Source organism: Pseudophryne corroboree, chromosome 6, assembly GCF_028390025.1.
Source record: "Pseudophryne corroboree isolate aPseCor3 chromosome 6, aPseCor3.hap2, whole genome shotgun sequence".
Taxonomy (NCBI): Eukaryota; Metazoa; Chordata; class Amphibia; order Anura; family Myobatrachidae; genus Pseudophryne; species Pseudophryne corroboree.
This window is the reverse complement of record NC_086449.1, coordinates 809,544,297-809,566,362: the sequence shown is the minus strand read 5'-3', so window position 1 is coordinate 809,566,362 and position 22,066 is coordinate 809,544,297. Positions and strand designations below refer to the sequence as shown.

General features: G+C 46.6%; 1 protein-coding gene across 8 annotated transcripts in view; it reads left to right on the top strand.

Moving 5' to 3' along the window:
- Nucleotides 1–22,066, top strand: part of AGBL3 (AGBL carboxypeptidase 3) — a 169,944-nt gene that overhangs the window by 62,535 nt on the left and 85,343 nt on the right. For 7 of the 8 annotated variants that reach the window (XM_063929025.1, XM_063929026.1, XM_063929030.1 and 4 more), the window contains 2 exons: nt 12,276–12,426; nt 19,907–20,689. In XM_063929025.1, the coding sequence (XP_063785095.1) occupies nt 12,276–12,426; nt 19,907–20,689 (934 nt within the window). The remainder of the gene's footprint in view (nt 1–12,275; nt 12,427–19,906; nt 20,690–22,066) is intronic. The other variant, XM_063929031.1, reaches the window with a different exon arrangement.

Sequence of the window (22,066 nt, the reverse complement as noted above, 5' to 3'; positions counted from 1 at the left end):
CAGATTAGCAAGTCGTTTTGTCCAGGCCTCCTGTACAGGATCATTTGGGGCCTGATTCTGAGCTGCGACAGCCTGCTTACTAGTTTACGGTAATGTGAGTGTCAGCCCGTCTTTGTGAGTATCAGTTTGCCTGCATGCCACTTGCAGCCACCCCATGCTGGGTCCAATAGATCTGTCTGCAGTCTGTGGGCATAATTCAGACCTGATTGCAGCAGCAAAATTGTTCTCTAATGGGCAAAACCATGTGCACTGCAGGGTGGGGGTGGGGGGCAGATGTAACATGTGCAGAGATAGTTAGATTTGGGTGGGGTGTGTTCAAACGGAACTCTAAATTGCAGTATAAGAATAAAGCAGCCAGTATTTACCCTGCACAGAAACAATATAACCCACCCAAATCTTTCTGCACATGTTACATCTGCCCCTCCTGCAGAGCACATGGTTTTGTCAGAATCAGGTCTGAATGAGTCTCTATATTTGCAGCTTTGGCGCATGCACTGTCTTCAGAACATTGCGAGAGGTGCGCCCATTTCTGCACTGGCGTTCGGCTCAGATTCAGAGCCTTAGCCTCACTATATTATATATACCAGTATTATAGATGTAAAAACAGTTTAATGTGCACGCCTGCAGTATCTGGATGGGGCTCACTTACCATCCTCCTTTACTCTGGACGATTATTTATATAATACTCAGGCTGAGGTTATCTCTGTAACCCCCATATAATAATAATATGGGAAGTAGGGAAGCAGACACGGCTCCTCTTAAATGCCTCGGGTTCTGCCTATTAACGTCCATATTTAGATATTTCCTGTAATGGAAATAAAGCTCCTCGTACGCCCAAAAGATAAAACTCAGAAGGTCAGTTCAATCATCGCCGAGGGCATGTTCTGAATGTTAACAATCCAATTAAAATAGACTTCCTGCTAGAGTTCTGTATAGTGGAAGAAAGGTACAGATGTGTCCCCAGTCGTCACTGCTGCAGTCGTACCAAACAGCCCCTCTCGACGCGCCAGATCCTGTGAGAGTCCTCTGCGGGCGTTGGGGGGCCATTATTGCGTCTTATGGCTGTATTCAATAAGAGTCGGAAACTGCCATCTTGTCGAAAAGACAGCATTTTCCGACTGGAATAGGTCGGAAGGGGTTCCGACCTATTCAGTAGGGGCACATTTTTTCCGACAAGTCGGGAAACCCGACTTGTCGGAATGCTGTCGGAAAGCAGTTGGATAGGCGGAATACCCGCCAATCCACCTGCTGCTGTTGGAAACGGGGCCAAATCCGACAGGTTTTGGCCTCCTTTCCGACAAACTCAATCTGACTTGAAATCAAGTTGGATTGAGGTGAGGAGACGCGGAGCGGTGCGGCGGGCTACGGGGATGAGAGTAGTACCTGTAGTGCCTCCCCCCGCCGCCGCACACATCACTCCCGCTGCCAGCTCCGGCCGCCGCTGGAAGCTCCCCTGCCGGCCGCCTCACGCTGCTCCGCCCGTCGGCCGCCTCATAATGCTCCCCCCGCCGGCCTGTCGGAATGGACCCGACTCTTATTGAATATACCCCTAAGTCGCAATGTGATGTAACTAGAACACACCAGGAGACTGTGCGGATTAATTTGATATGCGACACTTGTATATCTAAGTGCGGGATCCGATCGGGATCCTGCATTCAGAATACCAACGCCAGAATCGCGACACTACCCGGAATGCCAACACTGGCATCCCGAATAGGGTCACCACCCCGGAGCAGCAATCCCGACTGCCGTTATCCCGAACTAGCATCCGCCGGGCTGCTGGAGAGGTAAGCCTCGGGAAAGGCGGGGGAGGTTAGGTTTAGTCTGTGGGGGGAGGGTAAGGCTGTGGCTCGGAGGGGTTAGGTTTAAGCTGCGGGGAGGGGGTTGGGTTTAGGTTGCTGGGTGGGGGGGGGAGGGCTTGGTTTAGGCTACTAAAAGGAAGGGCTATGGTTAGAGGGCCAGTGGGGGAGGGTAAGTATACTTACCTTCTCCTCTTGGGATTCTGATCATCGGGATGCTGCGATTGGTTTTCTGACCGCCCGCATTTGAATCCCAACCGCCGGCATTTGAATCCCAACCCCTGTGTGTGCGACTGAGTTTCTGACTCTGCATACGAAGTGCTACCCTGCAGCAGCCGTGTCTCTTTTCCATGCAAAATTCTGTTGTGCTTCATATACAGATTGAGTCTCACACAGCTATCCAAGTGTCGCATATCAAATGAATCGGCGCGCAGTCTCCTGGTGTGTTCTAGCCACATGGCATCGACGCATTTCCAGCAAACACAACGCTTAACACTAGCAGAGGGACCTGGCAGCTCACTTGCGTCAGCCATCTGGCACATTGCGGATAGATGTATGAGGACACATCTGTAGGTTTTACTTTTTACAAGCTGTAGATTGCAAGCTCTTTGACCCGCAGATTTATATTGAAAAATAGGCTCATTTTCCAACAGTGCCCCAACTAAGCATACTTTTCCAGGGCAATAGCAATTTATTCCCTATTAAGCGCCACTTAGGAAATGCCTTTTCAGTTTTCCTTTATGTCATGGCAAGTATTTTCCGATAATTGTTTTTTCTTCAATTTATCCTGATATCATAAAGCAACTTCATAAAAACCCATTTGGTAATTTCCACTTAATTTCGTCCCCTTAATATGTAGATGAGACACGGAAAACTTATATCTCCATAGAGATGTAATGGTTTCATTCGCTACCTAAACTGATTGAATCCTGTGCGGTTTCTTATTACCCGAAGACGTGTCTGACTCACAGCATGTGCAATTGTTTTGCTGTCACTCTATTTTTGCCTTCCCTTCCGTCCTGGTTTCTATTTTTAATCTAATCAGTTTTGTGGGTTTTTTGGGGGGGAGAAAAAAAATAATAATTGCTCCATAAAACGCTTTGGAAATGTCACGGATTGTGCGATTCATTGGCTCGCTCTCAGAACTGTGCCTTAATTGCTAATATTTTCAACATCTCCAGTTTTCTCTGCCACATTAGGAAATATTCCTCCCCCACACTGAAAGCCCTCCTATCACGCTGAGTCTGGCGTGTGGCATTTTACTTTTGTGCTACAAAGAAATGAATACACATAATTTTACTTGCTCCGAGCAAGACAGGGACCAAGATACGAGTACAGAAAGAGTTGAGCTTCTAAAGTTAATTGCTTCTCTAGGCTGCACATGTTTATGTGTATGGCAAATATGTGGGCAGACTCTTTGAACCTTCGTGTCTTTGGAGATCATTAACAAAGCACCAAAGACCGCCACTGCACCAGGTTCTGCATCGTTGGATGCACAACAGCTGCATACTGTCCGTGATTGACAGACTGCTGCCGTTTGGGGGCGTGGAAAGCCGCCGTGTCCCAAAACGGAGGCTTGACGCCTCTGTTTTGGTGAAGTGTCGAGGCCAGAATCTCCGTGGAAAGACAGAGATTTCCTGGCCTCTTTATAGGAACTGCAGCCCGGGCGATGGTGTCGCAGGTGATGCAGCGTCCTAAGACGCAACATGGATCACTAATGCAAGCAGGAAGCTCTCTACTTATACTCTACTTAGCCTACTGTTGCATTACTATGCTAGAATTACTACTTTTTCCCATGATTACTGTAATCCTCAAATGAGGCTAAACGGCGTAGAATTTTAAGATGAAAACAAAAGTTTATTTGAATGATAGAAATGAACAGATGTGGTAGGAGGTTGGACTTTTATGTGCTGTTTTCACTGTAACACGTTGCATCTGTGGAGACTGGTCAAGCTCTCTCCGCACCCTGGGCCACACCCTCATTGTGTTTCGAGGTTTCTTAACACCTTGAGGTGCGGTGCGCAGACGATCCAAGTGCACTGGTGGAAAGCCAAAACTGTAGAAATAACCTCCTCTGTGTCACATATTCATCCAGTCAGATGTCTACGCTAACCTTAGTAGCTGCAGAATCTCTCTGAATGTGGGTCACCTGAGAATGTCAGCCATTTTGTGCTATGCCACTAGACCACACTGATTGCAGATAGCCTATGACCAGGACACTTTCTGTTTCGTGTCTATGGTAATTTTGTCTGTCTCAGTAGAGATCCACTCTTTAACACATTGCTCTCACATCTTTTTGCTCTTAAACTTTTTTTTTATCCCTTTTAATTTTCTTTCTTAATTTCCTCTCTGTTTTCTTCATCATTTCATTAATGTTCTGTCTAGCTAATCCAGCCCAATTGCCTAATTCAAGTCCCTCTAATCTCGGTCTCCTTTTTTATAATTACTCGCCTCTCCTGGGAATTATCTTCAAGCCATAGCTTATACAAATTATGCTTTGATATTGCCCCCTCTCATCTGGTTTTTGTCTGTTCGTCCGTTTTCTTGTCTTCCCATACATGCGCGCGTCATGTACCCAGTAATATCTTAATCCAATCTCTTCACCTCATTTTCAGTTTTCTTTATCTGGTGCCTTTTAGGTTTTATTTCTCTCTTTACGTTTTTTTAAGACAAGGACATTCTCTGTCACCTTCGTGGTCTCGCATACATTAAAATCTAGTCCAGTCTCCCCCTGGTTTCTCTTACGTCCTAGAGGATGCTGGGGACTCCGTAAGGACCATGGGGTATAGACGGCTCCGCAGGAGACATGGGCACTGTAAAGACTTTAGAATGGGTGTGCACTGGCTCCTCCCTCTATGCCCCTCCTCCAGACCTCAGTTAGTTCCTGTGCCCAGTGGAGACTGGATGCACTGCAGGGGAGTTCTCTACTGAGTTTCTCTGAAAAGATTTTTGTTAGGTTTTTTATTTTCAGGGAGCACTGCTGGCAACAGGCTCCCTGCATCGTGGGACTGAGGGGAGAGAAGCAGACCTACTTAAATGATAGGCTCTGCTTCTTAGGCTACTGGACACCATTAGCTCCAGAGGGTCGGAACGCAGGTCTCGCCCTCGCCGTTCAACCCGGAGCAGCGCCGCCGTCCTCCTCACAGAGCCGGAAGATAGAAGCCGGGTGAGTATAAGAAGAAAGAAGACTTCAAAGGTGGCAGAAGACTTCAGATCTTCACTGAGGTAACGCTGCGCTCCATTGCTCCCACACACACACACACAGGCACAGCATGGGTGCAGGGCGCAGGGGGGGTGCCCTGGGCAGCAATAAACACCTCAAGATAATCTGGCAGCAAGTTTAGATACTGCAGGGGCAGTATGTTATAAAACCCCTGCCAGTATAAAGATATGAGCGGGACCGAAGCCCGCCGTTGAGGGGGCGGAGCTTGATCCTCCAGCACTAACCAGCGCTATTTTCTCCACAGCATGCTGCAGAGAAGCTGCTCCCGGACTCTCCCCTGCTGAACACAGTAACAGGGGGCAAAAACAAGGGGGGGGCACATTATTTGGTGCAAATATTATATGTTATAAGCGCTATTTAGACTGGGACTTTTGTTTTCAGTATATTGTGGCGCCGGGTGTGTGCTGGCATACTCTCTCTCTGTCTCTCCAAAGGGACTTATTGTGGGTCAGTCCACATATTTCAGTTATCCCAGTGTGTGTGGGGGTGTCAGTACGTGTGTGTCGACATGTCTGAAGCGGAAGGCTTGTTTAGGGAGGATGCAGAGCAGATGGTGATCGTGTCTCTGTCAGCACAGCCGACACCGGATTGGGTGGACATGTGGAATGTTTTAAATGCTAATGTGAATTTATTACATAAGAAATTGGACGAAGCAGTGTCCAGGGACAGAGCAGGGAGTCAATCCATGGCTTTTACTGTGTTACAAGACCCATCAGGGTCACATAAACGTCCCCTTTCCCAGATAGCATGCTGATACCGACACAGATTCCGACTCCAGTGTCGACTATGATGATGCACAGTTGCACCCAAGAGTGGCCAAGAGTATTCAATGTATGAGTATTGCAATAAAAGATGTTTTGCATATCACGGAGGATCCCTCTGTCCCTGACACGAGGGTCTGCATGTTTAAGGAAAAGAAACCTGAGGTAACCTTTCCCCCATCTCATGAGCTGAACGCGTTATTTGAAAAGGCTTTGGAAACTCCTGACAAGAGACTGCAGGTTCCCAAGAGAAATATTATGGCGTATCCTTTCCCTGCAAAGGAAAGGTTACGGTGGAAATCCTCGCCCACGGTGCACAAGGCCTTGACGCGCTTGTCCAAGAAGGTTGCACTACCGTCCCCGGACACGGCAACCCTCAAGGATCCTGTGGATCGCAGATAGGAGACTACCTTAAAATCAATTTATGCGACTACGGGTGCCCTGCTCAGACCGGCAGTGGCGTCGGCATGGGTGGGTACCGCTATTGCAGCGTGGGCAGATAACTTGTCATCTGACATAGACACCCTAGATAAAGATAGTATTTTGTTGACCTTGGGTCACATTAAGGACGCAGCCTTATATATGATAGAGGCTGCGAGAGATATTGGGCTGTTGGGTTCAAGAGCCAATGCCATGGCAGTTTCTGCTAGAAGGTCCCTGTGGACCCGTCAATGGACAGGTGATGCGGATTCAAAGATACATATGGAGGCTTTGCCTTACAAAGGTGAAGTGTTATTTGGGGACGGCCTCGCAGATCTGGTTTCCACGGCTACCGCGGGTAAGTCTTCTTTTTTGCCTTACGTTCCCCCATTGCAAAAGAAAACACCTCAATACCAGATGCAGTCCTTTCGGCGCATAAGTTCAAAAAGGGTCGGGGCTCTTCCTTCCTCGCCAGAGGTAGAGGTAGAGGGAAAAGAACTCCAGCTATGACTAGTTCCCAGGAACAAAAGTCCTCCCCGGCCTCTACAAAATCCACCGCATGACGCTGGTGGGGGCACGTCTTCGGCTCTTCAGCCAAGTCTGGGTTCAGTCGGACTTGGATCCTTGGGTGGTCGATATAGTATCCCAAGGCTACAAACTGGAGTTTGAAGATGTGCCTCCACGACGATATTTCTAATCGGCCTTGCCAGCTTCTCCGCCAGAGAGGGAAATAGTTTCAGCTGCCATACAAAAGCTGTGTCAACAGCAGGTGATTATCAAGGTTCCCCTAGTGCAACAGGGGAAAGGGTTTTATTCAACCCTATTTGTGGTCCCGAAGCCGGATGGCTCGGTCACACCAATTCTGAATCTAAAATCCCTGAACCTATATTGGAAAAGGTTCAAATTCAAGATGGAATCTCTCTGGGCAGTGGTCTCCAGCCTGGAAGGGGGGGATTTTATGGTGTCACTAGACATAAAGGATGCATACCTTCATGTCCCCATATATCCGCCTCATCAGGCGTACCTGAGATTCGCTGTACAGGATTGTCATACCAGTTTCAGACGTTGCCGTTTGGGCTTTCCACGGCCCCGAGAATTTTCACCAATGTAATGGCGGAAATGATGGTGCTCCTGCGCAAGCAAGGAGTCACAATTATCCCATACCTGGACGATCTCCTGATAAAGGCAAGATCAAGAGATCAGTTGTTAAAAAGCGTGGCTCTCTCCCTGAGAGTACTACAACATCACGGCTGGATTCTAAATCTACCAAAGTCGCAGTTGGTTCTGTCAACTCGGCTGTCATTTTTGGGCATGGTTCTGGACACGAAAAAAAAAAAAGGGGTTTTTCTCCCAGTGGAAAAAGCCCAGGAACTCCAGAACATGGTCAAGGACCTGCTAAAACCAAAAAGAGTGTCCGTTCATCAATGCACTCGAGTATTGGGAAAGATGGTGGCGGCCTACGAGGCCATTCCGTTCAGCAGGTTCCATGCGAAAACTTTTCAGTGGGACCTTCTGGACAAGTGGTCAGGGTCCCATCTACAAATGCATCTGAGGATAAGCCTGTCCCCCAGGGCCAGGGCATCTCTCTTGTGGTGGCTCCAGATCAATGTGCTGGAGTTAAGGGCCATATACAATGGCCTACTACAAGCGGGGAATCTTCTTCCCAACCTACCCGTTCTGATTCAGTCAGACAACGTCACAGCCATGGCGCATGTAAACCGCCAGGGCGGGACAAGGTGCAGAGCAGCAATGGCAGAAGCCACCAGGATTCTTCGCTGGGCGGAAAATCATGTAAGTGCTCTGTCAGCAGTCTTCATTCCGGGAGTAGACAACTGGGAAGCAGACTTCCTCAGCAGACACGTTCTCCATCCAGGAGAGTGGGGGCTTCATCAAGAGGTCTTTGCAGAGGTAACAAGTCGTTGGGGACTTCCTCAAATAGACACGATGGCGTCATGCCTCAACAAGAAGCTTCGGACGTATTGTTCCAGGTCGAGAGACCCTCAGGCAGGGGCGGTGGACGCCCTAGTGACACCGTGGGTGTTTCAGTCGGTCTATGGGTTTCCCCCACTTCCACTTATCTCAAAAGTATTGAGAATCATAAGAAGAACAAGAGTGCAGACAATTCTCATTGTCCCAGATTGGCTTCGAAGGGCCTGGTATTCAGATCTTCAGGAAATGCTCAGAAGATCTGTGGCCTCTTCCTCCCAGGGAGGACCTGTTGCAACAGGGGTCCTGTGTGTTCCAAGACTTACCGCGGTTGCGTTTGACGGCAGGGCGGTTCAACACCAAATCCTAGCTAGGAATGGTATTCCTGGGGAAGTCATCCCTACTCTGATCAAGGCTAGGAAGGAAATAACGGCGAAGCATTATCACCGTATCTGGAGAAAATATGTATCTTGGTGTGAAGCCAAGAATGCTCCTACGGAAGATTTTCAGCTGGGTCGTTTTCTCCACTTCCTGCAGACAGGAGTGGATATGGGCCTCAAGTTAGGCTCCATCAAGGTACAGATTTCGGCCTTATCTGTTTTCTTTCAGAAGGAATTGGCTTCCCTCCCAGAAGTCCAGACTTTTGTAAAGGGAGTGCTGCACATCCAGCCACCTTTTGTGCCCCCAGTGGCACTATGGGACCTTAACGTGGTGTTACAGTTCCTTAAATCGCACTGGTTTGAACCTCTTCAAACGGTTGACTTAAAATTTCTCACTTGGAAAGTAGTCATGTTGTTGGCCTTGGCATCTGCAAGGCGGGTGTCCGAATTGGCGGCTTTGTCTCACAAGAGCCCCTATCTGATTTTCCATGTGGATCGGGCGGAGTTAAGAACTCGCCCTCAGTTTCTACCTAAGGTGGTTTCGTCGTTTCATATGAACCAACCTATTGTGGTGCCTGTGGCTACGGGTGACTTGGAGGATTCCAAGTCCCTTGAGGTAGTCAGGGCCTTAAAAATGTATGTAGCCAGGACGGCTAGGGTTAGGAGAAAACAGAGGCACTGTTTGTCCTGTATGCAGCCAACGAGGTTGGCGCTCCTGCTTCAAAGCAGACTATTGCTCGCTGGATCTGTAATACGATTCAGCAGGCTCATGCTATGGCTGGATTGCCATTACCAAATTCGGTAAAGGCCCTTTCCACTAGGAAGGTGGGCTCTTCTTGGGCAGCTGCCTGAGGTGTCTCGGCATTACAGCTTTGCCGAGCAGCTACTTGGTCGGGTTCAAACACCTTTGCAAAATTCTTACAAGTTTGATACCCTGGCTGATGAGGACCTCATGTATGCTCAATCGGTGCTGCAGAGTCATCCGCACTCTCACGCCCGGTCTGGAGCTTTGATATAATCCCCATGGTTCTTACGGAGTCCCCAGCAACCTCTAGGACGTAAGAGAAAATAAGATTTTAAACCTACCGGTAAATCTTTTTCTCCTAGTCCGTAGAGGATGCTGGGTGCCCGTCCCAGTGCGGACAAATTCTGCAAGACTTGTATATAGTTGTTGCTTACATAAGGGTTATGTTACAGTTGAGATCAGTCTTTGGCTGATGCTGTTTGGTTCATACTGTTAACTGGTTTGGTTCATTCCATGTTGTACGGTATGTATAGTGTGGGCTGGTATGTATCTTGCCCTTAGATTAACAAAAATCCTTTCCTCGTACTGTCAGTCTCCTCTGGGCACAGTCCTAACTGAGGTCTGGAGGAGGGGCATAGAGGGAGGAGCTAGTGCACACCCATTCTAAAGTCTTTACAGTGCCCATGTCTCCTGCGGAGCCATCTATACCCCATGGTCCTTACGGAGTCCCCAGCATCCTCTACGGACTAGGAGAAAAAAATTTACCGGTAGGTTTAAAATCTTATTTTCTCTATCATATACCCAAACCCTTTGCTTTCTGTTTTGTCTATTCTTTAACTCTCACATGGCCCTCCCTGTGTCACACTTCTGTATCGTCTGAGTTTCTCTCACATTTCTGTAGGCTCCATATTTCAGTGTCCTCCTTCCCTCACTCACATTTCTTCTTTCTCTGAATTTCTCCTACACATTCGCTCACATTTAGTGTCCACATTCATTCACTCTCATGTCTGTGTCCTACACATTTCTCTAGCATTTTGTTGTCATCCTTTATTCCTTTGGTCTCTCAATTGTCTGTGGCCTACGCCTTTCTCTCACAGGTTTGTGCCCTACCCATTTTTCTTGCATGTCTGTGTCTCCCACATTTGGTATCCCCCTTCACTCACTCAAATGTCTCTACCCTTCACCTTTTTCTCACTTATTTCCTAATTTCTTCCACATTGCTCTGTTCACATTGCTCACTTTTTCCACATTTTTATGACCTACGCATTTCTCTTACAGTTTTTGTCCTTTTTCTCACACTTCTGTGTTCTCCTAAGTTCTCCAACACTTCTGTGACCTCCTCATTTCTCTCACACTTCTGTGACCTCTGTATTTCTCACACTTCTGTGACCTCTGTATTTCTCTCACACCTCTATGTTCTCCTCATTTCTCTCACACCTCTGTGGCCTCTGCATTTCTCTCACACCTATGTGTTCTCATTTCTCTCACACTTCTGTGGCCTCTGCATTTCTCTCACACCTATGTGTTCTCATTTCTCTCACACTTCTGTGGCCTCTGTATTTCTCTCACACTTCTGTGTTCTCATTTCTCTCACACTTCTGTGGCCTCTGCATTTCTCTCACACTTATGTGGCCTCTATATTTCTCTCACACTTCTGTGGCCTCTATATTTCTCTCACACTTCTGTGGCCTCTATATTTCTCTCACACTTCTGTGACCTCCTCATTTCTCTCACACTTCTGTGACCTCCTCATTTCTCTCACACTTCTGTGGCCTCTATATTTCTCTCACACTTCTGTGACCTCTGTATTTCTCTCACACTTCTGTGTTCTCCACATTTCTCTCACACCTCTGTGGCCTCTGCATTTCTCTCACACCTATGTGTTCTCATTTCTCTCACACTTCTGTGGCCTCTGTATTTCTCTCACACTTCTGTGTTCTCATTTCTCTCACACTTCTATGGCCTCTGTATTTCTCTCACAGTTCTGTGACCTCCGCATTTCTCTCACACTTCTGTGGCCTCTATATTTCTCTCACACTTCTGTGGCCTCTATATTTCTCTCACACTTCTGTGGCCTCTATATTTCTCTCACACTTCTGTGACCTCTGCATTTCTCTCACACTTCTGTGACCTCTGTATTTCTCTCACACTTCTGTGACCTCTGTATTTCTCTCACACTTCTGTGACCTCTGTATTTCTCTCACACACCTGTGACCTCTGTATTTCTCTCACACTTCGGTGTTCTCCATATTTCCCTCTCACTTCTGTGACCTCCGCGTTTCTCTAACATTTCTGTGTTCTGCACATTTCTTTTTAATTTTTTTGTGTTCTGCGCATTTGTGCCCGACTCCTCTGTATTTCTCTCACACTTTGGTGACCTCTGTATTTCTCTCACACTTTGGTGTTCTCCGTATTTCCTTCTCACTTCTGTGACCTCTGTATTTCTCTCACACTTTGGTGTTCTCCGTATTTCCCTCTCACTTCTGTGACCTCTGTATTTCTCTCACACTTTGGTGACCTCTGTATTTCTCTCACACTTCGGTGACCTCCGCATTTCTCTCACACTTTGGTGTTCTCCGTATTTCCCTCTCACTTCTGTGACCTCTGTATTTCTCTCACACTTCTGTGACCTCCGCATTTCTCTAACATTTCTGTGACCTCTGTATTTCTCTCACACTTCTGTGACCTCTGTATTTCTCTCACACTTCTGTGACCTCTGTATTTCTCTCACACTTCTGTGACCTCTGTATTTCTCTCTCACTTCTGTGACCTCTGTATTTCTCTCACACTTCTGTGACCTCTGTATTTCTCTCACACTTCGGTGTTCTCTGTATTTCCCTCTCACTTCTGTGACCTCCGCGTTTCTCTAACATTTCTGTGTTCTACACATTTCATTTTCATTTTTTTGTGTTCTGCGCATTTGTGCCCCACTCATTTCTCTCACATTTTTATGTTCTCCACAGTATTCTGTACTTCTCTTGCTGTTCCAGTGACTGTATTGACTGTAATTTTCTCTCTCAGGGTGGAAGGAATCTTACTTTATGTGTTCCCGTGTCGGTGGGAATCGCAGCCCTCTCAAGTCTGACTCCTCGCACAGTTGTGAAGATCCTAACATCACATTAGAGTTTGAATCTCGATTTGAGAGCGGGAATCTGCAGAAAGTGGTCCAGGTGTAAGTAACATCTCCTGACATAAGGATTCCTTCCATTACACCTGCAATTGCGTCACAGAATATCGCGACTCAGCGACTGTCCCGTTGCTATTTATCAGTCGGGGTCTATTCATGAAGCAGTGAAAAGTGTAGAGAAGTGAGCCAGTGGAGAAGTTGCTCATGGCAACCAATTAGCTACATTTCATATTATAAATGTTACCTCAACACTGATTGGTTGCCATGGGCAACTTCTCCACTAGCTCACTTCTCCGCACTTTTCACTGCTTTATGAATATACCCCTGAATGCTAATAGGTGCAGTGAATTAATAAAACGAAGATACATGTAATAACATTAATTCCTATTTTATCATGCAGTTATGTAGACAAATTATTATTTATATAAAAATTATATGATTTGAAGACGTTTTTTGCAATGAGGTGACATTAATTTAAATGAATGCTTCAGTTTTTCTGTCTTCCTCTGTGATTTTCAGCCATGTCACTCTATCATCAGGCTGAGTTGTTTCATTTTGTATCCATAGGGTATGACACAAAGCTGTTGTCATAGCACCATACAGTAGCATTTAGTACATAGATCACAAATGCTGATACCTACAACAACAAATAACGCTGTCTAACAATGCAAAACATGGCTGAAAAGCATGGCTAAACAGTAATGTACATCACTCAGTAAACATTTTTGTACAAACATATAACATACAGTCAGGTCCATAAATATTGGGGCATCGACACAATTCTCATATTTTGGGCTCTATACACCGCCACAATGGATTTGAAATGAAACAAACAAGATGTGCTTTAACTGCAGACTTTCCGCTTTAATTTGAGGGTATTTACATCCAAATCAGGTGAAGGGTGTAGGAATTACAACGGTTTCTATATGTGCCTCCCACTTTTTAAGGGACCAAAAGTAATGGGACAAACTAAACAATCCTAAATCAAACTTTCACTTTTTAATACTTTGTTGCAAATCCTTTGCAGTCAATTACAGCCTAAATTCTGGAACTCACAGACATCACCAGACGCTGGGTTTCATCCCTGGTGATGCTCTGCCAGGCCTCTACTGCAAATGTCTTCAGTTCCTGCTTGTTCTTGGGGCATTTTCCCTTCAATTTTGTCTTCATCAAGTGAAATGCATGCTCAATCGGATTCAGGTCAGGTGATTGACTTGGCCGTTGCATAACATTCCACTTATTTGCTTCAAAAAACGCTTTGGTTGCTTTTGCAGTATGCTTCGGGTCATTGTCCATCTGCACTGTGAAGCGCCATCCAATGAGTTCTGAAGCATTTGACTGAATATGAGCAGATAAATAATATTGCCCGAAACACTTCAGAATTCATCCTGCTGCTTTTGTCAGCAGTCACATTATCAATAAATACAAGGGAACCAGTTCCATTGGCAGCCATACATGCCCATACTGTTCTCTTCCCATCACTCTGGTACAAGTTGATCTTTGTCTCATCTGTCCATAGGATTTTGTTCCGGAACTGTAAAGTCTTTTTTAGATGTTGTTTGGCAAACTCTGATCTGGTCTTCCTGTTTTTGTGGCTCACCAATGGTTTACATCTTGTGGTGAACCCTCTATATTCACTCTTGTGAAGTCTTCTCTTGATTGTTGACTTTGACACATATACACCTACCTCTGGAGCAGTGGAGGAACTAGCGAGCGGTGGGCCCAGGTGCGACAAAATGCTTTGGCCCCCCACACACACACACACATCCCATCCAAGTCCACCCCCTCACCCCTGGAGAGGATCTGGTGAGGGGGACCTGCTCAGGGCCAGAGAAATGGATACTTAGCAACAGTGCCGTAACTAGACATTTTAGCACTGTGTGCAAGAAACAGCATCGGAGCCCCACCCCTGCATGCAAAACAGGGGCAGTGTGCGCCGTAGGCGCGCGCAAAAATACATAGTGGCGTGGCTTCGTGGGGAAGGGGTGTGGCCACAAAATAATACCAATTCATAAAACGATGCACAGTAGTCTCCATTCTTCAAATTACGCCGCACAGTAGCACCACTACACCAGGTAGAGACCCTTTTACACCTTACAACGGACAGATTCCTCTTTTTACACATAACGGCAGACAGCGTCCCCTTTTTACACATAACGGCAGACAGCGTGCCCTTGTTACACATAGCGGCAGACAGCGTACACTTTTTAAACATAACGGCAGACAGCGTGCCCTTGTTAAACATAGCGGCAGACAGCGTCCCCTTTTTACACATTACGGCAGACAGCGTACACTTTTTACACATAACGGCAGACAGCGTGCCCTTTTTACACATAACGGCAGACAGCGTGCCCTTGTTACACATTACGGCAGACAGCGTCCCCCTTTTTACACATTACGGCAGACAGCGTCCCCCTTTTTACACATTACGGCAGGCAGATTCCCCCTTTTTACACATAGCGGCAGGCAGATTCCCCATTTTTACACATAGCGGCAGGCAGTCCCCCCTTTTTACACATAGCGGCAGGCAGATTCCCCATTTTTACACATTACGTCAGGCAGTCCCCTCTTTTTACACATTGCGGCAGGCAGATTCCCCATTTTTACACATTACGTCAGGCAGTCCCCCCTTTTTACACATTACGGCAGGCAGATTCCCCATTTTTACACATTGCGGCAGGCAGATTCCCCAGTTTTACACATTGCGGCAGGCAGATTCCCCCTTTTTACACATTGCGGCAGGCAGATTCCCCCTTTTTACACATAGCGGCAGGCAGTCCCCCATTTTTACACATAGCGGCAGGCAGTCCCCCATTTTTTACACATAACGGCAGGCAGTCCCCCATTTTTACACATAGCGGCAGGCAGTCCCAAGAAAGAAAGAAAGAAAGAAGAATTATACTTACCCTCTCCGCTGGCTCAGGCTCCTCGGTGCAGCTTCTGGTCACGATTCCCGGGCAGTAGAGAAGGAGGAGGACGGAGGTGGAGGAGGGAGCCGCAGCAGCGCTTTGTTACTGGTGGAGGCGCTGCTGCTGCTGCCCCTCTGCTTCACTATAGGCTGTTCTCGGAAGACAGCCTATAGTGAAGCAGAGGGGCAGCAGCAGCAGCGCCTCCACCAGTAACAAAGCGCTGCTGCGGCTCCCTCCTTCACCTCCGTCCTCCTCCTTCCCCCGTCCGTGCCGCTGCTCCTCTCCTCTCCGGGCGGCTGTGCGCTGCGGGCAGCGGTTGCCCGCAGCGCACAGCGGCATGTAATGAGTCAGTTTGACTCATTACATGCTTGGGCCCCTGGACAGAGGCGGGCCCCAGTGCAACGCACTGCTTGCACTGCCGGTAGTTCCGCCTCTGCTCTGGAGAGTGTTCTTGATCTGGGCAACTGTTGTGAAGGGGTTTTTCTTCACCAGGGAAATAATTCTTCTGTCATCCACCACAGTTGTTTTCTGTGGACTTCCGGGTCTTTTGGTGTTGCTGAGCTCTCCGGTGCATTCTTTCTTTTTAAGATTGTTCCAAACAGTTGATTTGGCCACACCTAATGTTTTTGCTATCTTTCTGATGGGTTTGTTTTGATTTTTCAGCCTAATGATGGCTTGCTTCACTGATAGTGGCAGCTCTTTGGATCTCATATTGAGAGTCGACAGCAACAGATTCCAAATACAAATGTCACACCTGGAATCTACTCCAGACCTTTTACCTGCTTAATTGATGATGAAATAACGAGGGAATCGCTCACTCCTGTCCATGAAATAGCTTTTGAGTCAAATGTCCCATTACTTTTGGTCCCTTAAAAAGTGGGAGGCACATATAGAAACCGTTGTAGGTCCCACACCGTTCACCTGATTTGGATGTAAATACCCTCAAATTAAAGTGGAATATCTGCAGTTAAAGCACATCTTGTTTGTTTCATTTCAAATCCATTGTGGTGGTGTATAGAGCCCAAAATATGAGTATTGTGTGGATGTCCCTATATTTATGGACCTGACTGCATACAACAATACAAACAATAACATAACAAGTTAAGATGTGATGATGCAGAGACCTTCTGTCAAGTAAAAGAAATTCAGTAACGGATTGCACTCACATATTAAAAGCAAAAACAAGGATATCAACACTCTACAGTCCGGCTTTACAGCGATACTGGATCGGCCACTCCAAGTGCAAGATGATGGTAATAAGGACCAGGTAATGTCCCAAATGCCGCTGATGGGAGTACACACGCAACCACTTAACGCGTTTCAGACCCTAAATGTCCTTCGTCGGAAGCATTGATGAAGATTTTGGTCTGCAGGTACCTTGGTTGCAATCGATCTGATGACCGCAGCACTGTGAGGCAGCAATACCAACCACAGGGCATGATTCAGCCGCAGTAGTAGTAGCAAGTTTCACGCAGTATTCCGATCATTGGAAAACCGTACATGCACATATCCTGTAATACGCATGTGCAGCACGGCTCCTACATCATCGGACGTAGTATGATTGCATACGTCAGTCGACTGACAGTCTGCAGCCGTTTGGGGATGTGGAGGGGCTGGCCATGGGCTCCTTGCCCCTGTTTTGGTGGAGTGTCGAGGTCAGGGTCTCTGTCTTCTGATGGATATTTCCTGACCTCAGCAACAGAGCTATGGTGGCCGGTCTGCGTAACCTGAGCGTTACTCAGCTGTCTGATGGCGTCGCAGGTGATCTGACGCGGCCTCCTTGGTACCTATATTGCAGGAGCAGCAGCAAGTGCACATTAAGCATAATCATACTCACTGTAACAGCTCGCGTTCGTTAAACATGGTAAAAATGGATTCTTCTCAAGCTTGAGAAATGACTTTTGCACGTTACTAGCCTTTGTACTTTGTTTACCAGCTGATTATTGAGAAGAACAGAGCTGTTTTTCCTTCGTCACCTGTTTCTACCTTTTAAAATGTCATACAATGATGCCTGATGGGGTAATTCGCTGAGCTGCTCTGCCTCCTAGTGGTGAGTTCTGGCAGCAATAAGGAACTTCTAATAAGCTTCTCTCCAGGAGACCTTTGCACAAATACGTTTGTAAAATAAAATGATGGGTGTACCACAGCAGTAATGCGCAACAAATAAACCAAAGCAGCCTTGCTTCTACACAAAAAAGGAAAAACACATGAATTCCCTAAAATTCAGATAAAGTTACAATAGTGTAGCTTGCACTGGCGCTCAGTTTTAAAGATGTATCCCTTAATTTCAATAGGGGATATGTGAACCAACAGGGAATTTATAACAAATAATTTGTTACAAAAAGAGTGTGTTTATTTAAACGCATAAAATCACTGACATTTACAACATCCGGTAATGCTGGAACGCACGGGACGTCACTTCCGGTTGCGGCTGGAACGCAAACCGCGATACTTCCGGGATAGATCATCCGGCAACCGCGGACTTTGTACTAACAGGTGGAAATATTTGTAATTATCAACAGGGGTATAAATACACCCCTAGGAAGAGGTAGTCTCCATCCAAAACTTGAGAAAGGTCATAGCTACATGACCGAAACGCGTTGTTCTTGGACGGAGGAACCGGGTGGCAAGGACCAGTGAAGTAAGCAAAAGGACTGATACGCTGAATAAACCCTCTGCGGTGGTGCCTAGGCTATTTTCAGCCTTGGACCCATGTTGCTTCTTTAAGCTAGCCCACCGCAATCCCACAATATGGTGAGAGATTTACATCTATTGCACAGTCACTTTAAACTGGTCCAGATTCACCTATGCACTTTATGTATGTAAATGTCAGTGATTTTATGTGTTTAAATAAACACACTCTTTTTGTAACAAATTATTTGTTATAAATTCCCTGTTGGTTCACATATCCCCTATTGAAATTAAGGGATACATCTTTAAAACTGAGCGCCAGTGCAAGCTACACTATTGTAACAAATACGTTTGTGTCAGATGAGTGCAAGCGTCCCGTGGAGAGGAGCGCACCGCTGCCGCGGAGCCTTTGTGTTGCCAGAATACAGAACTGCGACTAGCCAATCACAGGCGGTTTTCCCTCTGCGAGCAACTGTTAATTGCGCAGACATGTGTCCGAGCCAGTCAGGTCCGTTGCAGAAATCTATTACCCACATTAGCATTTTTATTTTCTCAACAGGGAATTCTTTTTCTCTCTCCTCCAGTCAGTGGAGCTGCTGTCTGCTTTCTAGTGAATACTTTGCCGTAAACTCACTTAGTTGCTGTGCATAGTAATGGAATAACCCGCAGCCTTCACTCTGCTAGCTGACAGACCTCGTGCATGCTACAGAGAGCGCACGCAATTCCAGATGTCCCTATTATGTGTAATACCTGCTGGCAATTACGCTGACCGCCATACTGTATACCGGGAGAATCACATGAGATTGTGTTGCCTGGTGACTGTAGCTACAGAGAAATGTCTGACCATGAGAACAGTGAAGTGAATCAAGTTTAAGTTCTGTTAAAGTATTTTATTTTTGCATTTGACCCAGTGTTCCACTGCCAGATAGCAAGATCTGTGTAGCGTGCAATATATCTTTGTAAATTTGCACCTTGAAAAAATGATGTCTGAATTCTACATTGTTGTTTACATAGAAAGCTGTCTAGTATCTTTAGGCTACATTCATAGCCAGATTAAGGGTGGGGCGCAGGTGATACTGTACCCCGGGCCCCCCTCTGTCAGGGTGCCCCCCGGCCGGAGCACACTGACATCACTAGCTCTCCCTCTTGTGTAGCAGCAGGCAGCTAGAATGCGAGAAGGATAGTATGCAGTGCAGGCACAGAAGTATCAGGTTTCATGAGCTATCGATGGAGCTTAACGACCAGAGTAGAATGAGGAGGGGGCACTGAGCTGTAAGTGACCCAGGGATCCCAGCATCTCCTCCTCTTCTGTGTTGAAATACCTTTCTTATTAATTAAATAGTTCAACACAGGTGACGACAATAATCTATTAAGAGGGAAGTCCAGGAGCAGAGTATTTTTCCCTCCTGGAATGGGTCATGTTGGGAGGTACAGGTACACACAATCTAATATACATAACTCTTCCCCAGGCCCCCTTGTCTTAAGTGCCCCCCCCAGGCTTAATCCGGCCAAGGCTACATGCAAAAGGAGGCAGTATTTACCCTGCATGCAAACTAAATAAATACATGTATTTGCCCCCCCTTCCATGGCAACATGGCTTGATGGAGTGCCCAGGTGCAAAGGTGATCCTTTTTTTTTACTTTTGCTTTTCTCCCAACTTATTATCAGCTCCTTATTGAATTATACTGTAATGCATTTATCATGACTTTCTTCTATATATAATATTAGTAGCTCGAGGAAGAAAAATGCAGCATGCTCGACTCCACACAAAAATGTCCTTTGGTCAAAGAAGAACGCAGTAATATGAAATGTGGGTTTTCTATTGATATGCTGCTAGAGAAACCCATTGGAAGTAATGATCAAATGTCTTTTATTGATTTAGTAAGATGTCACTTATATAGTTACCGACTTTCTGGCTGAATTTAGTATGGCGATGTTGTCTTTCAGTGATCTGATGAGCTTTTCACGTGTGTGTCCTCTTCTAGAGGTGACTACGACTATCAGCTGACCCTGCGCACTGACCTGTACACAAGCCGACACACCCAGTGGTTCTATTTCAGGGTGAAGAACACAAGGGCAGGAGTACCTTACCGTTTCACCATCATCAACTTCATGAAGCGAACAAGCCTCTACAACCACGGCATGCGTCCCCTCATGTACTCCGAGACTGAAGCCAACACCCGTGAGATCGGCTGGCATAGAATCGGGGACGAGATCAAGTACTACAAGAATAACTTTGGCCAAGATGGACAATCCTATTACTCTCTCTCTTGGACCTTTAGTTTCCCACACAATGGAGACGTTTGCTACTTTGCACACTGTTACCCTTATACGTATTCCAACCTCCAGGATTACCTGTCCGGAATAGCCAACGATCCAGAGCGTTCCAGGTACTGCAAGATCCGGGTCCTGTGTCATTCATTGGCCGGGAACATGGTTTACGTACTGACCATCACCAACCCCTCCCCAGCCACTAAGGAGCCAAAGAAGAAGAAGGCTGTGATTTTGACGGCCAGAGTTCACCCGGGCGAGACCAACAGTTCCTGGGTGATGAAAGGCTTCCTAGATTACATTCTGAGTTCTGAGCTGGACGCTCAAATGCTAAGAGACACCTTTGTCTTCAAAGTGGTGCCCATGTTAAACCCAGATGGAGTGATTGTGGGCAACTATCGATGCTCTCTCACTGGCCGAGATCTGAACCGCAACTACAAGTCTAGGCTGAAGGACTCCTTTCCATCTATATGGTACACCCGTAATCTGATCAAACGGTAAGGTGCTGACTTCATTGGGAGATAACAATTGGGAGAGAAACGGGTACATTTGGGTGTTGTTGGCATAGAGGTGTTATTGGAAGCCAAAAGATCTGATAGGTTCACAGCCGACAGTGGTGTCAAAGGAGGAGAGAAAGGGACCAATGACAGAGGGATACTAAAGGCAAGGGAAAGAGGAGGGGGAGGTGGAGTTTGGTGTAGGGGCAGAGAAGGAGCAGGTTGGATAAGTAGGAAGTGCACAAGGAAAGGGCTGACCTTTTGAAGCTCAGTGGAGTGGTGGGTTTTTTGCCATGAGGTTGAGGACTATAAGAATAGAGACGTGGCCCTAGGATATGGCCTTAAGGAAGTCATCAGTGACCTTGGTGAGGGCAGTGTCAGCAGAATGAAGAGACGGCTGCATTGGAGTGGGTCTAGGAGGAACTGGGAGAAAGGTGGTGAGTAGGTAGATTCTACGGCATACAACCCACTCAGGAAGCTTAGAGGCGTAGAAAGAGGAAAGAGATAGGGTGGTAATTAGGAAGAAAGGAGGGGTCAAAGGAGGTTTTCTTCAGAGGAGAATGATAGATGAGCCAAGTGGGTAATGTGGGAGGAGGTAATAGGGGATGGGATAGAGAGAAGAAAGGAGGAGAGATGGGCATGCTCTTCAATACCTGAAACAGGGATTGATGTACATTAGAGCGACTCGCAGCGCAGGGCTAATTTATCACATAAATTGTGACCTAAATATATTTTAAAAATTAATATTTTTTCCCTGTTCTGATCCTGTGCTGTAGTCGCAGTGACTACAGACACTGTCCTTGTTACATAGGCTTCCCTATACTTTCATCAGAGATACCCAGCGACCACTATCACCGGCCAGGTGGCTTTGGTAGATGGGGAGAAGCTCTTTTCTCCTTATAATAGTCCTGTTAGGAGTTGCCAAACTCAGAAATATCTTCAGTAAGTCTCCAGAGGGATAGAGATGTTCTCATCAGCGTGCCGATGCTAGGGAGAACTAGTATAATAATTTTGCCCACTCCATAGCATGTAATCCTAAGGAGCTTTTTTGTTAATACTTATAAAAAGCCCCAAAAAGTTACATTTCTCATCATTGCATCTCGCAGCAATTTGGTAGGCCTATTTGGTCAATTTATCATACCCCAGATGCCGGGACACTGGCTCCTATAGAAGCCCTTCCCGGCAAAGTCTAGTGGCCTCCAGTGTCGGACTGGGGCATGTAGTGGTGTGGCCAGTCTGCAGAGGGGGTGTGGCCTGCCACCTCATTGGTTTGACTAACCATTAGAGAGTGCAACGTCTGGGCCCCTTCATAAATATATACAGTAAATTCAGCTGCTGCATGCATGATAATGTACCAGATTAATAACAGCAATGCAC